Below are 15,925 nucleotides of genomic sequence, written 5' to 3' on the forward strand. Positions count from 1 at the left end.
AACAAAAGCTGGTATATACAGACTAAACAGCAGAGTTAATAGCAAAACATTATTGCTCTTGGTGTAAGTACCACGATACATCCCGGAACGGTGAGACGATACAGCCAAGAAGAGATTTCAGACAGCAAATAAATAAAATCGAAAGTGTCATATGAGTGATCTCATTTCAGTATAGGAGTTACAGAGGGTTGGAGGAAATGAGAAAAAAAGAAAACTAGGAGAAGTGTACAGATGTTGAATGACACCCCTGGCGTGATGGGCTCCCTCCTCCTTTAAGAGGGTGAGTCAGTCAACCACAGGGAGTAAAGGAGCCCAGAGCAGTGTAGGAAAACATCTTGGCTGGATTGAACAGACACAACATATCTGGATTTATACTTAGTCAAGAGGACTCTCACTACAGACAAAAAGGTATATAAAATAAAATACTATTTGTTTTTACATGTAACTGCTGTAAGATATTTGCAAATATCAGCTGCTTTTATAACGGCTACTAAATCAAAGTAAACTGTTAGTAAAAATCATTAATAGCATTCATATTTGAACTTGAATTACAGCCTCCTGTTATTTTAGAATCTAACATACAAAAGGGAAATGACTGTGTAAATCTATATTATGGCAGAGTTTTATAACACAAAATGTGTTAGTTGACTGGAAAACCAAAAGTTAAACCTGGACAGAAAAAACACCCCAAGACAGAAGGATGTGAATGATATAATGTGTTCTACAGCACGTGGGATACCACATATAGAAGGGAATCGGCTCAATGAAAATGTAAATTGGCATTCCATACACAGCTTCAGATAAAAACTCAAGAATGTGTGTACTACTACTGCAGCAGCACAAATGCAAATATATATATATATTTATAGAATTTTTCTGTTTGTTTTTAGTTGAGTTAAAGCTGGTAATCACGAGTTGAAGGTGGTAATCATACTGATGAAACAGCAGTAACAGCATAGGTAGAAGGTATACCATTCTGCTCCAATCTTAACGATGAGGAGTGTTATTAAACAATGTCCTGTAACACGATACATTGATTGTCACTAAATGTAATGAATATTTCATTACCTTTCTCTACCTGAGAGGCTTCAGTTATGTACAAAATACATAAGGAATTAAATATTCAAACCACCACTTACCAACTTGTACAGTTCGTGCTCATGATGACTTTAGTAATTTTCTGGTGAGTCTCTCACTAAATAAAAAAAGGTGGGCATATAAACCGCATGAATCGCAGCACCCATCACCAAAATATGTTAAGTATTGATTGTTTTTTGAGTGTCTGTGTCAAAACTGAAACATGTCAAATAACCTAAAAAAAACAAGCTGTTCATGTGTGACTTTAGCCAGGAGACAGTTTTCCATTCAGTCGAACATGTAATGGCTTAATAGAAACATGTTCTTGTAAACATTGACACAAGTGCTTGGCTTGCGCAATCCAAATTCAGAGTAACCATCCTTCTTAAATTTCTTATTTAACATTCAATTTAAAGCAGCATGTTAAATAGTGTTATTCACAAAAAGATGTAGTTATGAAACAACCCGCAAGAGCCTGTGACAATTGTGGGTAATGGATTGTTAACCACCCCTGTGAAATCAATGCCTCCTGGTAAATGTCTGTAAACGGTACTTGCCGTGTAACTCCATCCCCCTCCTTGAACCACCACAGTTACATTTACACAACATATTTCTCTACAGCTCCAAAATGGATGTCATCACAAACTCCACAAACATGACTGAAAACAACAGTACCAACAACACCAACCAGTGCCCCGAAGCTGAGGAGTGGGAATGGCTTCATACCATTCAACCGGCTTACATCCTGGCCATCAGTGTCCTTGGAATTCTTGGTAACGTCTTCGTCCTGTTGGTGTTCTGTCTGCATAAGAAAGCGTGTACCGTAGCAGAGATCTACCTAAGCAACCTGGCTGCTGCAGACCTTCTCCTGGTCTCCTGCCTCCCCTTCTGGGCAGTCAACGTGGCCAACGGCTTCGACTGGCCCTTCGGGTCCCTGCTGTGTCGTCTGGTCAGTCTGGGCATCAAGATGAATGCCTACTGCAGTATTTACTTTGTGGTTCTAGTCAGCATGGATCGCTATGTGGCACTGGTCCACGCAATGAGTCACGGACGGATGAGGAGGCCATCCTACGCCAAGCTAAGCTGTTTATTGGTTTGGTCCTTTGGCCTTTTGCTGGGCACCCCCACGTTGCTTTTCAGGGCGGTGGAGTGGTTCCAGGAATTTCAGGTGAATGCCTGTTACCTGAATTACCCCAGTACCCAGGTGGGGCTAACGTTCGATGTGATGCTCACTGTCTTTGGGTTTGCCATACCAGTGTCGGTGATATCCTACTGCACTTGTCAGATCATGCAGGCCCTGAATAACCAGGCCATGGAGAGATTCAACGCAGAGCACACCGAGAGGAAGGCTACTATGTTGGTGCTAGCGGTTCTTCTGGCCTTCCTCATTTGCTGGGTGCCCTTTCATGTGGTTACGGCCCTGGATGTCCTCATGAGGGCTGAAGTGATCTCTGGCTGCCTTCTCAGCAACAATCTGGAGATCAGCAACCAAGTGTTCAACTACCTAGCTTTCTTCAACAGTGTGCTCAACCCAGTCCTTTATGTGATTGTAGGGAAGAACTTCAGGAAGAAAGTGAAGGAGACGTTTGGACAGCTGTCAATGAGGAAGAAGATGACTACTGGGTCTCAACAATCGCACCTGTCATCCACGCTCAAAACAATAGCTTGAGTTTGAGACACATTTTGAGAGACAAAGAAAGAGCATCCTGGGCTAAAACTAGAGGTTAATGGGAGTAGAAAAATCTCCACTGAGCTTTAATGTAAAACTAGAGTCCATCTGTTTTTGGAATACCAACTCAAAAAAGAACAAGTTATAACCGTTACCTCTTTGATGACAAGACTTGATTACTTACACCTTAGTTGAGATGACCGCATTGTCTTTTATTTAAATAGACTAATAGCCTTGACAGTATCAATGTTTCATTATAACAAGAAAAACATGCTTTAGTTGAGAATGTATTTATCAGCATGATATGTTATCTTGGATGACTGTGTCTTTTAGATTTGCAAGATGTGCACTTTATTAAAATACTTTACATTGTGTGTTTTCTGTCAGTTCAGATGTGTAAGCAGAAGCCTATAGTATTCGTTTGAAAAATGTGTCTTGTATTTACAACAAATGTACATAGAACAGTTGCAAACTTACTGTTACATTTAAAATATTATGAAGTTAAACAAAACATGTCTGTCTGATTCTTCATGTTAAATGCATTTCACTGTCTGACCACCGTCTAAAATTAGCTTTGAATTCCACTGGCTAGTAATTTATAGTGTTTTCTCTGAATAAATGTCTGGATGATTATATCTGTGAATGTGTCAACTTTCCCATGGTGACGCAACTTGTTTTCCTTTTGTGTGGGTAGAGAATATTATGCTCTCTTATTCAGATTTTTCCAAACCCCTACGTTATTGTCTGAAGAGACTGTGGTTGTGGGCACACCCATTTTATCCCGATGTACAGTTGGTCTTGCCAACCTGGAAATCAATGTTATGAGTGTGTTTTACCATTGTCTAATTGCTGACTAGTGGAACAGACATTTTTACTTTTCTTTTGGTAGTAGAAACAAAACCATTAAGCCACATGTCAATCTGGCCCTAAATCGACAGTAAACCATGACATATTATGTGACAATAATTATTGATCTAAATCCATGAAAAATCTCGATAAAGTAAAGGCTCAGTGAGCACAATGAAAGAACCAGAGTATATAGTTGTCTGTTTCCATCTTCCATTGATAATTACTTATTTTATTGTAATATTGTGTTTTGGCAGTACATTATCTAATTTTAATTGGATATAAACATACTCTGGATTCCAATGAATAAAGCTTTGTTAACTTAATACAGGGCCAAGGAGATGGAGAGAGTCCAGAGTGTGTTCCATGACATCCAGATAACAGATGCCCATCTGTTTCCTGCAGCTACATTTAGATGACTGTGCGTTATCGTGGTGTATGTATTTAAGAGCTGAGGTTCACTCAAAAGACAACAGCACACTCAGCCTATGTACTCTGATAACAATATTAGCCTTTCTCCCCATTCCATTAACACATTATTCACTTTACTTTGAACCAGTGGGTAATGTAGCTAACAGTTTACATTGTAGCTAGTGTAGCAGTGGTACATATTTTCAGTTCACTCTAGGAAAAAAATTGCAGTTTGTCCTCAGGTGGGAGAAATGTTTGGTGCTAGGTGAAGCCTTTTGCTGAAGGCATGTGGGCAGGGAAGGGCGGAAGAGGCCCCTGCCTATTGGCCCGGCCACTGACAGCACCATCCTGTCCAGGTTATTTTAGTTTTTTAAGTATTTTACCATTTCTGATCTCAGCCAACGATGGCAAGCATGTAATATCATGAAACAGAGGCAAACAAATCTTAAAAAAGGAAACCTCTCTCCTTCCAAATGCTTTTGCTTAAATTGAAACTTTCCGCGTGTCTTGTGTTTAATGTGTTCATTTAAAACGTCATTGGTGTTTTAACGCATTGCACTCTGGCTGGCTAGCACTTAAATTCCCTTGGGTTAGTTACGTTTATTGCAGTAATGTGGATGCTAGTTCAGATGATATGAACATATGAGCAGCCAGCTAGCAAACTCACTAGTGAGAGCGTGAAGTAATTCTTTCTGCTGCTGTTTCACCATACCTGTCTGACTCGGTCTGACTCAGTCAAAATACTTGTCATTTAGCTAATAACAATACGTTGTGTTCCTAACAACTGAAATCAGGCTGCCTAGCTTCATTAAATTTAATGCCAAACCGTGACTACTGAAGCTAGGCCCTCAGTAGCGGAAAAAGAGCTGACATCATACATATAGATAAAAACCTCAGATGCCTGTATATACAGGGCATGACTTGAGACCTTTTTTTTGGAGACATATGTAGGGGAAGCAATTCTTTGACGACAGAGTCAAACGGTCGGAAGCAGCAAATGTACACAATGGTTGTAAATATCGATAGCAGGAACCACTTTAGAAGAAAATACGGTGGTGTCGTTTCAAAAAAACATTTGCCAAAACAATCACTCAGATAGTAATAAATTCAACTACTCGCATTGTTTCAAGACCACGGACAGTATATGCTGTCATAGAGATAATTTGTGCTGAATGTCCAACATGCAATAAAAAAGCACAACATGTCATGTACCCTGTACATCTTATTGCAACGTCATTACCTTTATTTTAACCACAACCAGTAAAAAATATTACGTTGAAGTATTATTTTAAACATTGTATTCAAAATGATATGAACAAGATAACAACAAAGAGCAAGCTGTAGATGTAAAAAAAAATAGCCCGCTCTCCATTATGATTATCATTTAAAAGTCCATTCTCCTGTCCTTCTTTATGAAATGGATAATGGCAGGATAATGTCTGCATTATCCATAGTCTCTCTTTTGATTTGAAATCCAAAATAAGTAATTTTTTTAATGAGATCAAAGCCAGGACTGACAGCCGGACCATGGACATCCTTATGTACAGTCACTGCAAATAGCTAGCCAGTTAGCTAGGCTCAGGCGGGCTCAAGCGTGAGGAAACAAGATAAGGCTTGTTATTGACTCTGAATTTGTGAAGTGTACTTAGGCCAGAGGTGTCAAACCGGTTCCATGGAGGACTGAGTGTCTGCAGGTTTTCACTCTCACCTTGTACTTGATTGATTAATTAGGTCACTAATTGGTTAATTTCTAACCTCACCTGGTTGTTTAGGTCTGAACTGGGAACAATTTAAAGGAAAAACCAAAAACCTGCAGACACTCAGCCCTCCGTGGAACTGGTTTAACATCCCTGACTTCGACACTTTGGAAGGCCTTGAGGCATCATACAGATGTTCCACCAATTACAAGAAAATGTATGATTGGTTGGTTTGTGCCTTTTATTCAAAGCCTGAGGGCCTAGCCAATGAGCGTTAAGCACATCTAGATAATTTCTACCAAGAAACAACCAAAGAAAAATTCAGATTGGATATTTTTTTCTCTTGGATATTAACCCTTCTTTTTCCAAAACAAACTGAAGAAATACAATAGGAAGATCATTACAATTAAGACAAAAAAAGATTAGCTCAATGAAAACAAAATTAATTATTATATAAATATACAGTGGGGAGAACAAGTATTTGATACACTGCCGATTTTGCAGGTTTTCCCAATTACAAAGCATGTAGAAGTCTGTAATTTTTATCATAGGTACTCTTCAACTGTGAGTGACGGAATCTAAAAATCCAGAAATTCACATTGTAGGATATTTAAGTAATTAATTTGCATTTTATTGCATGACATAAGTATTTGATACATCAGATAAGCAGAACTTAATATTTGGTACAGAAACCTTTGTTTGCAATTACAGAGATCATACATTTCCTGTAGTTCTTGACCAGGTTTGCACATTGCAGCAGGGATTTTGGCCCACTCCTCCATACAGACCTTCTCCAGATCCTTCAGGTTTCGGGGCTGTCGCTGGGCAATACGGACTTTCAGCTCCCTCCAAAGATTTTCTATTGGGTTCAGGTCTGGAGACTGGCTAGGCCACTCCAGGACCTTGAGATGCTTCTTACGGAGCCACTCCTTAGTTGCCCTGGCTGTGTGTTTCGGGTCGTTGTCATGCTGGAAGACACAGCCACGACCCATCTTCAATGCTCTTACTGAGGGAAGGAGGTTGTTGGCCAAGATCTTGCAATACATGGCCCCATCCATCCTCCCCTCAATACGGTGCAGTCTATCCTGTCCCCTTTGCAGAAAAGCATCCCCAAAGAATGATGTTTCCACCTCCATGGTGATTGGAGTTCAGACCAAAAAGCTCTATTTTTGTCTCATCAGACCACATGACCTTCTCCCATTCCTCCTCTGGATCATCCAGATGGTCATTGGCAAACTTCAGACGGGCCTGGATATGAGCTGGCTTGAGCAGGGGGACCTTGCGTGCGCTGCAGGATTTTAATCCATGTGTGTTACTAATGGTTTTCTTTGAGACTGTGGTTCCAGCTCTCTTCAGGTCATTGACCAGGTCCTGCCGTGTAATTCACACTGATTAAATTAATACATACAATTTGAATATTACTTAAGACCAATACATTCTTTTTTTTTACAAATGTTGGCCAACTGAAAAGTATGAGCATGAAAAGTATGAGCATGTACAGCACTCAATACTTAGTTGGGGCTCCTTTTGCCTAAATTACTGCAGCAATGCGGCGTGGCATGAAGTCGATCAGTCTGTGGCACTGCTCAGGTGTTATGAGAGCCCAGGTTGCTCTGATAGTGACCTTCAGCTCTTCTGCATTGTTGGGTCTTCCTCTTCACAATACCCCATAGATTTTCTATAGGGTTAAGGTCAGGTGAGTTTGCTGGCCAACTAAGAACAGGGATACCATGGTCCTTAAACCAGGTACTGGTAGCTTTGGCACTGTGTGCAGGTGCCAAGTCCTGTTGGAAAATGAAATCTGCATCTCCATAAAGTTGGTCAGCAGCAGGAAGCATGAAGTGCTCTAAAACTTCCTGGTAGACGGCTGTGTTGACCTTGGATCTCAGAAAACACAGTGGACCAACACCAGCAGATGACATGGCACCCCAATCCATCACTGACTGTGGAAACTTTACACTGGACTTCAAGCAACGTGGATTCTGTGCCTCTCCTCTCTTTCTCCAGACTCTGGGATCTTGATTTCCGAAGGAAATGCAAAATTGACTTTCATCAGAGAACATAACTTTGGACCACTCAGCAGCAGTCCAGTCCTTTTTGTCTTTAGCTCAGGCGAGACGCTTCTGACGCTGTGTCTTGTTCAAGAGTGGCTTGACACAAGGAATGTGACAGCTGAAACCCATGTCTTGCATACGTCTGTGTGTGGTGGTTCTTGAAGCACTGACTCCACTCTTTGTGAATCTGCAACCACATTTTTGAATGGCTTTTGTTTCACAATCCTCTCCAGGGTGTGGTTATCCCTATTGCTTGTACACTTTCTTCTACCACATCTTTTCCTTCCCTTCACCTCTCTATTAATGTGCTTGGACACAGAGCTCTGTGAACAGCCAGCCTTTTTAGCAATTACCTTTTGTGTCTTGCCCTCCTTGTGCAAGGTGTCAATTGTCGTCTTTTGGACAGCTGTCAAGTCAGCAGTCTTCCCCATGATTGTGTAGCCTACAGAACTAGACTGAGAGACCATTTAAAGGCCTTTGCAAGTGTTTTGAGTTAATTAGCACCAGGTGTTTTCAATATTGAACTTTTCACAATATTTTCTGAGATACTGAATTTGGGGTTTTCAATAGTTGTCAGTTATAATCATCAAAATGTCAATAAATAAACACTTGAAATATATCAGTCTGTGTGGAATGAATGTATACATTATACAAGTTTCGCTTTTTGAATGGAATTACTGAAATAAATCAACTTTTTGATGATATTCTAATTATATGACCAGCACCTGTACATTTCTATTAACTTTATTGAAAAAAGGTTTTACCATCACTGTCAATTTTCCCACACTATACTGTGCTTATTCTGTCCTTGCTTCAGGGACTCTACTGAACACAGAACACATTTTTATTATTTTAAAGTTTTAACTGGAAATGGTAAATTCATTTATTTGTAAGTGTACCTGATGGGGGGGATTTTCCACTGACTCCTTAGCTTGGCTTTTGGTGGATAGCCTGGCTTGTGGACCCTCCTGATTCAAATGGACAATTATTTATGAGTTGTAGCTCTAACTATTTGGTCATCGTGATTGCGTATGTGACAAGACAACAGTCACTGACGACTCTGGACTGAAGCTAAATCTAAGGATCTTTCCGTCTGTCGATGTCAAGCCTATTCCCCTGGCTCTCCCCTTTCAACTGATGTATACCACAGATGTGTGTCACAAACGGTTCGATATTTACAGACCTCCAAGTGACGTCTGGCTAGTTAGGGCACCCCAAACACGGAAAGATCCGCTAATGACACATTCTGGTAATGCATTTACACGAATGGCTTATATTGCCTGGTTCGCAAGATTCTGCTGAACACAGCAACTGAACAATGGTTCGTCAAGCATAAACATAACTCAGGCGACACGTAACGTAATGACCAAATTCAATCACGCACAAGTTATGTTAGATTCGTATAGATCTAACCCAATGTGTGTGTAGCCTTACTAGACTCAGCTTGCTCACATCCTCTTGGTAGGCAGCCAAATTCATACAAACAGACATAAATATGCCATCAATCTATATATCAGCTCAGGAGGTCAGTTCATCCTTTCTGGACAGTCACATCAGAAGTCAGAAGATAGGCTAATCTACTTATTACAAATAAACTAATCAAGAGAAGATAGACTAATCTGCAGATCATAAAATGGCCTATTTGCAAATGTCATCATATATAAAAAGGATCATATGAATGCACTTGGGGCATGCGCACAGGCAGATTTTGAATAAATTAAAGAAAATATTTAGAATTGACTTTGTAAGCCAATTTATAATTAAGACTTCCAGGATTTAGAGTAAAATTACTGTTGTTTCATAGATGTCACTATCAGCAGCCAGCAGGACTATACATATGCAAATTGTTTCTATGATTGCTTCAGTATACCATACATATTTAAGATATAAATAGTTTTCTTTTAGAGCAAAGCCTCACAGACATCCTGCCCTGCTGAGATGTAACTTCCCAGGTTTCTTTAATGGTTATGTAGTGGACAGGGTTGACAGATTTAATTGAAAGTATACTACCCTAACACCCTCGGAGTCCACAATAAAACTGCACAAACGCCAGTTTTACTATACAACACTATCTGTAAATTGACCATCCCAAGCCATATTTAACCCTGTACACTGTCATTAAAATAGCCCAATTGTGCGGGAAAGCTTCCCATATGGCAACGCTGGTTGTGGATAAAAAGCTAGCCCAAGCAAGGTAATAGTGTCATTGATACATTCCTTTTGTCTAAGTTATGCAAAACTACACTGTTGCCCTCTAGTGACCAAATTGGTAACCCTTACAATTAAGGCTTTTTCTATTAAATATTTCTGCTTTCTTTGATGGTTGCAGTGCAAACATGCCACGCAAGGTGAGAGCGAAGGAGAAAGAGCTACAAAAGGCTGTCAAGGGTCTTAGCTCATGGCCAGAACCAAGTAGCAGGAGAGAAGATGTAGGGACAGAAAAATATAACTCAGATTTGGAACAAGTTACAAGCACACTTCAGAAAACTCAAACAGTAGCATACAACAAAATAGTGGTCAGCATGATGTTAAAGGAACAAGTGCAGCTGAAGAAAGAGTCCAGGGAAGAAATGTCAAAACAGCTTTAGATGAGGACAATACGATGGAGACAGGAGTAGCATCAGCTGCAGCTACAGAGGGGACTGAAATGTAAAGATCAAACAAAACAAAATGGGAAGAGGCAATGTCAAACCTTCTTACTTGAAAGTATCCTACAGATACAACTCTCATCCAGACTTTTAACATAATATGTAACAGTATGGACCATGAAAACCAGCCCTTACATATCACGAAAACAGTGGGACGGTCTTTCCATAAGGACAGATTTGAGAACAACATCCCCCAAAAAGGATGCTATGTATAATTTCAACTGTAACTTTTTTAGACAAGAGAACACTTACAGCAGCAGAACTGCTTGGGAAAATTATGGTATCGATAACTGGAGAAAGGGGATATAAAAAAAGCAAAGAACATTTCAGTACAGTCTCACATGAAACGATTATGAGAAGAAAGCTTTACAAGGAGCAGTCGATGCCTTAGACACCCATGGCAAAGTAATACAAATAAATACTATAGGGAGGTGTTGACAAGATTGACTGAAGTAACACTGGCACTACATGGAAAAGCATTCCATGGAGAGGATGAGTCTGACTCCAGTTCTAATCAAGGTGACTTCATGGAACTGGTGAAGATGTTTTCACAGCACGATAGCATCCTAAAATTACATTTAGATTGTATTAGGACCCCAAGTGACACTGCAGTCAAACAGGACACAAAATGGTATAATCACAGCCTGGGTCACCTTTCTCAGGAGAGAGATTCAGGATGAAATAGAGAATGTCCAAATCTTCTCAATATTCCTGATGAGATCTCCCAGACAGTGTTGGTCTTTTTTGTAACACGTTACGTTCACAAACTTTGCTAAGAACTGCTTGTAAAAAATACTTAAGAAATCATTACGACATACACCCCCAGGTCTTATTTAATGAAACTGTCTGTGTTGCAACACTGGCGATTTATGCCATCTGAACCCTCACTGAAAAAGATTTTTAAGATCCTCCTGTTTTTGTGAACAAATGAGGTCCTGAACATTTTAATAGAATTTACAGAGGGAGCCTTCCAATTGGCCCCTCAAAAAAACAACTTGCTATATATGGTTGTTAATCTGCCTTCGATCATCACTTCTCAGGGTAAGAAGATTGAATGTGTTTCTAAATACAGATATCTCTGTATTTTAATAGATTAATCTCTTTCTTTTACTTCTCATATTCAGCAGCTGGCAAATAGATTAAAACTTAAACTAGGATTTTATTTTAGAATCAAATCCTGTCTCTCATTCAAATCTAAAAAGAGGTTAGTTGCTGGTACTTTTATGTCTATTCTTGACTATGGTGATGTTTTATATATGCATGCTTCGTCTCAAAGTTTACATGCACTGGACACTGTATACCATGGAGCTCTGAGGTTCATCACTGGTCTTAAAGTTCTCACTCACCACTGTGAACTGTATGAACGTGTTGGATGGTCTTCTCTATCAACACGGAGACTTCAACACTGGTATGTTTTTATATATAAGGCTATTTTAGGTCTTCTTCCATCCTACCTTCTGACCTACATCAGTGCAAATAATATTGGGACTTACAATCTTCGTTCCCAAGATCTTTTCCTTCTGTCTGTACCAAATGTTAGAACTGAGCTGGGAAAAAAGGCGTTTAAGTTTTCTGCTCCCTCTGCATGGAACAAGTTACAGAAACATTTGAAACTTAATAAGCTTGTCCCATTGGTTGCTTTTAAGAGGATATTAATTGACTTGGAAGAAGCCACATCTGGCTGTAGTTGTTCTGCATGATATTTTAAGGATTTGTGGTTGATGGATTAGCTAAGTTAGTTATTTTATGTTCTTGTGTATTCTGTGTTGTATGTGTGGTTGTACTGCTGCCTGTCTTGGCCAGGACACTCTTGAAAAAGAGATTTTTAATCTCAACAAGTATTTTCCTGGTTACAAAATAATAATAATAAATATATTACGCCACAACACAGCTAATTAGTCTGATTTCAAACATCCTCAATCTGGCAAACTGTTTACAGTTTTTTACAATTGCTAACACCCTTTTGTCCAATAATTTTCAATGCTCAACACAAGTAGCACAACATTTGTCTGTTGTGGAACCATCCTATTACAGTGCTAGTGTTTTGACAGAATTAATAGATATTGAGTCGTGTGTATCTAATGAACAAAATTTAGTTTTGAGCTGAAAATTTACTATTTGGGTAATTGTGTGATGTAGGTGCTTTGCTGTGGTAAGAGTTTAGAAAAAGTATCTTAACTATAGATAAATGCTTGTTAGCAAATATAAAAAACTGTAATGTTAAAGACTATATAATATGCAACACTACTCATTTTAATAACATATTTTGCTGCCCATGAGATATACCATATGCACCCGAAATAAGGAATCAGCTAACAGTATCATGCTCTGATGTAAATTACCCAGTAGCATGTCATTTTAAATGTTCTCATAGCGTGTCTTCATTGCGTTTCCAGGGTATCGAATATGTGAAATTCTCATTGAGAGGAGGGGACATTGACAAATGAGAATTTTACGTGAAGATTGCTTTGATGTTTAATGGTTCATGTCCCCATGTTGTTTTGGCACAGGGGCTTCTGTTATTAATGGTGGTCATTTACCAGATGCTTTTATAGATCACTTTACGTTCAGCATTTTTCCCAGTCTTAACTTGTAATCTGTATACTTGGCAAACACAATGTTATGTGTATATCTGAAAATGTGTGTATACTGTTAGTGAAACAAAATGACTTTTTATGTAAAAATTACTCTAAATATTGAGGTCCAATGAAAAGATTGTTTACTAACTGATTCAATCCAGCTGCCCATTTTAGCGGACTATGTAGTGACTCATATTTCCGGTGTCAGTAATAATGTCTGATCGCATCCTTGAAATTGAAAGCTGCATTGATCCTGAGTGTGTAATGATCCTACACTATCAAACCTGGCAGAACCAATCATAGAGGGTTCTAGAAAGAACCAACATTTTACCTGGAACCAAAAGTGGTTTGCCCTTGAATCAGGTTAAGGGTTCTCCTACAGGGACAGTCAAAGTACATGTTGGAAGTTCTTTGACTCATTTTCTTGACCGAAAGCCTGAAGCCACACGGGTCCATTAGCAATTGAAACCAAATGAACATTCTATTTGTTCCATAATAAATGGACTGTCAGGTGGACATTTCTAAATAGGGACGTGTCAACACTGCTGTTTGTCAATTTGCATTGACACACAGTGAAAATAATAATAATGGATTCATTTATTGAGCTTTAATGGAGAAAGGTGGAAACTTACCTCATATCACCACCAATGTGTAGCAATCACCTTGGTGATGTACAGCAACGAATTTCAGTTAGAGAGCTCACCATAAATCAGCTATCAGGCTGAGAGTTGAGAGTTTATAGTTATGCCGTAATAATAATCAGAGACCCATTAAATCAATGTGCCAACCTCTTCTAGGACAGCTCATCAAATGGTCTACAACTGGTCGTCCCCCTCAATGGATGAGGCGCTCCCGGCGGAGGACAAGTGTAACCACACGGAGGCCTGGGAGTGGGTCTACTCCATGCAGCCAGCCTACATGTCCATCATCTGCCTGCTCGGCATTGTGGGTAACGCCTTTGTGCTGTGCGTGTTCTGCCTCGAGAGGAGACACGGCACGGTGGCGGACATCTACCTGGGGAACCTAGCCGCCGCCGACCTCCTCATGGTGTCCTGCCTGCCTTTCTGGGTGGTGGCGATCATGCAGCAGTTCCAGTGGCCGTTCGGGAAGCTGATGTGTCGCCTTGTGAACATCGTCATCGGTATGAACTACAACTGTAGCGTGATGTTCCTTACACTGGTGAGCTTTGACCGATACCTGGTTCTGGCCCGGCCCCTGACGTCACGGGGCGGGAGTAGAAGACCGGCATGGGCCATCGGGATCTGCTTGGGGGTTTGGTTGGTGGGCGGGCTTCTTAGTCTCCCCGCGCTGCTCTTTCGATCCGTCCAGTTCTTCTCGGAACTGGGAGTGGAGGCATGTTACTTGGCGTACCCCCATGATGGCTGGAGGCTGCGCTACAACTTGACAGTGAATATAATAGGGTTCCTGGTTCCGGTACCCGTCGTGACCTTCTGTAGCTACCACATCATCAGAGTCCTTAGAGACAACCAAGCAAGCAGGATCAGGAGCACGGCAGCGGCTGGCACAGAGAAAAAGGCTGCCCAGCTGGTGCTTATTGTCCTGGCCGCATTCGTCCTCTGCTGGCTGCCCTACCAGGTTGTTATTATCCTTGATACCCTGTTTCACTTCAAGGTCATCTCTAGCTGCAACTGGGAGGATGCATTAGACATCAGCACTCAACTGGCAACATACCTGGGCTACAGCAACAGTTCACTCAACCCTTTCCTGTATGTGATAGTGGGAAAGCACTTTAAGCAGAGGGCCAAAGCAGTATGTAAACAAATGATGTGCTTTGGTAAAGGTAGGAGCTCCTATAATGCAGTCAATCTGAATTCCACCAAAAAGTACACCGATTCAACTAAGGTATAAAAAATCTATGGTTAAACAGGCATGGTCAGGGAAGTGGTATTTCAAAGCACACAGTTTTGCATTAGCTTTTTATCTAATAGGATGATTATAGCTGTGAAAGTGTTTTGTGTTTGTTATACTTAGCTTTTGCTACTGTTGAAATGTCTTTGTTTCGTATAGCTGCTGTCCCCTCAAAAGGTTTCTTAAGATTGGTGTTGATGTGTTTATTGTAATCTGTTTTGAATGACTAGTGATTGTAATTCTGGGCATTGCTATGGAATAGTTCTTGAATCGTTTTACTACATAATAAAATTTGCATTGGCTGAAATACTGACTGTTTTTTTATCTGTTTGTTTGTATTCAATATAGTAACAAAGTAAATGAAATCAAGCTTAGATTGGTATCTTTTTTTATATTTATTTGGCAGACAGAAACTAGAGGCCCTGGAGGCCAATAGAGAATATTTTCAAAACTTTTGTCCCTGGCAACAGTTTATGCTGGCTATGGGGCAGATGGATAATGCTATCTTCCCATGAAGTGTCCCTGGAGATGTTTATTAATCTTTTGATGGGCAGTGCCTTCTGAGAGAACTAATAGTCTTCCAAGTTTTGAAAAACAGCTATGATCAAAGATTAAAATTGTTTTCACAAATATTAAATACTCAACAATATGGGCTACCCTTATTTGAAACAATTCCAAAAGATTATTCACCAATTAATCAAAAGGAACATTCTCTCAAAATGTATTAAAAATACTATCCTATTGCTTACCCTCTATTGAGGAAATCTCTTAATATTTGATCAACCCTCGTGTTGTAATTCATCCTATTGCCATACTAGTAGACACACACACACATACACACACAAGTAGACACACACACACAAGTAGACACACACACACACACACATACACACACATGCAAGTAGACACACACACACACACACAAATATACACTAGTAGATACACACACACATACACACACTAGTAGACACACAAACACGCACACTTGTAGACACACACAATCATGCACACTAATAGACACACACACACACTAATAGACACACACATGCACAGGTGGGGCTGGTGACACCATACC

At 40.0% G+C, this 15,925-nt stretch overlaps 2 protein-coding genes across 3 annotated transcripts; both read left to right on the forward strand.

Moving 5' to 3' along the window:
• Positions 1 to 292: 292 nt before the first annotated feature.
• LOC105015510 (B2 bradykinin receptor) lies at positions 293 to 3,379 on the forward strand. The gene is made up of 2 exons (XM_010878715.3): positions 293 to 408; positions 1,699 to 3,379. The coding sequence occupies exon 2, from the start codon at positions 1,706 to 1,708 to the stop codon at positions 2,744 to 2,746; it is 1,041 nt and encodes a 346-aa protein (XP_010877017.1). The 5' UTR covers positions 293 to 408; positions 1,699 to 1,705; the 3' UTR covers positions 2,747 to 3,379.
• An 8,049-nt stretch (positions 3,380 to 11,428) lies between these two features.
• On the forward strand, positions 11,429 to 15,145 carry LOC105015519 (B2 bradykinin receptor-like). Of its 2 annotated transcripts, none has more exons than XM_020053883.2 (2): positions 11,429 to 11,810; positions 13,779 to 15,145. In XM_020053883.2, exons 1-2 carry the CDS (start codon positions 11,626 to 11,628, stop codon positions 14,848 to 14,850), a joined length of 1,257 nt encoding a protein of 418 aa, XP_019909442.1. In that variant the 5' UTR covers positions 11,429 to 11,625; the 3' UTR covers positions 14,851 to 15,145. The 2 variants fall into 2 exon arrangements, with proteins under 2 accessions (XP_019909442.1, XP_010877029.1); XM_010878727.3 differs by having other exon boundaries at positions 11,429 to 11,606.
• Positions 15,146 to 15,925: the final 780 nt, after the last annotated feature.

This window comes from Esox lucius, chromosome 15 (genome assembly GCF_011004845.1).
Source record: "Esox lucius isolate fEsoLuc1 chromosome 15, fEsoLuc1.pri, whole genome shotgun sequence".
Lineage (NCBI taxonomy): Eukaryota > Metazoa > Chordata > Actinopteri > Esociformes > Esocidae > Esox > Esox lucius.

What these genes read in the sequence shown, in the direction of transcription:
- LOC105015519 (XM_020053883.2), top strand. Translation starts at nt 11,626, where the DNA reads ATGTCTATTCTTGACTATGGTGATGTTTTATATATGCATGCTTCGTCT. An exon ending in ACACGGAGACTTCAACACTG is followed by an intron (nt 11,811 to 13,778) that starts GTATGTTTTTAT and finishes AACCTCTTCTAG; the next exon opens with GACAGCTCATCAAATGGTCT.
- LOC105015510 (XM_010878715.3), top strand. Translation starts at nt 1,706, where the DNA reads ATGGATGTCATCACAAACTCCACAAACATGACTGAAAACAACAGTACC.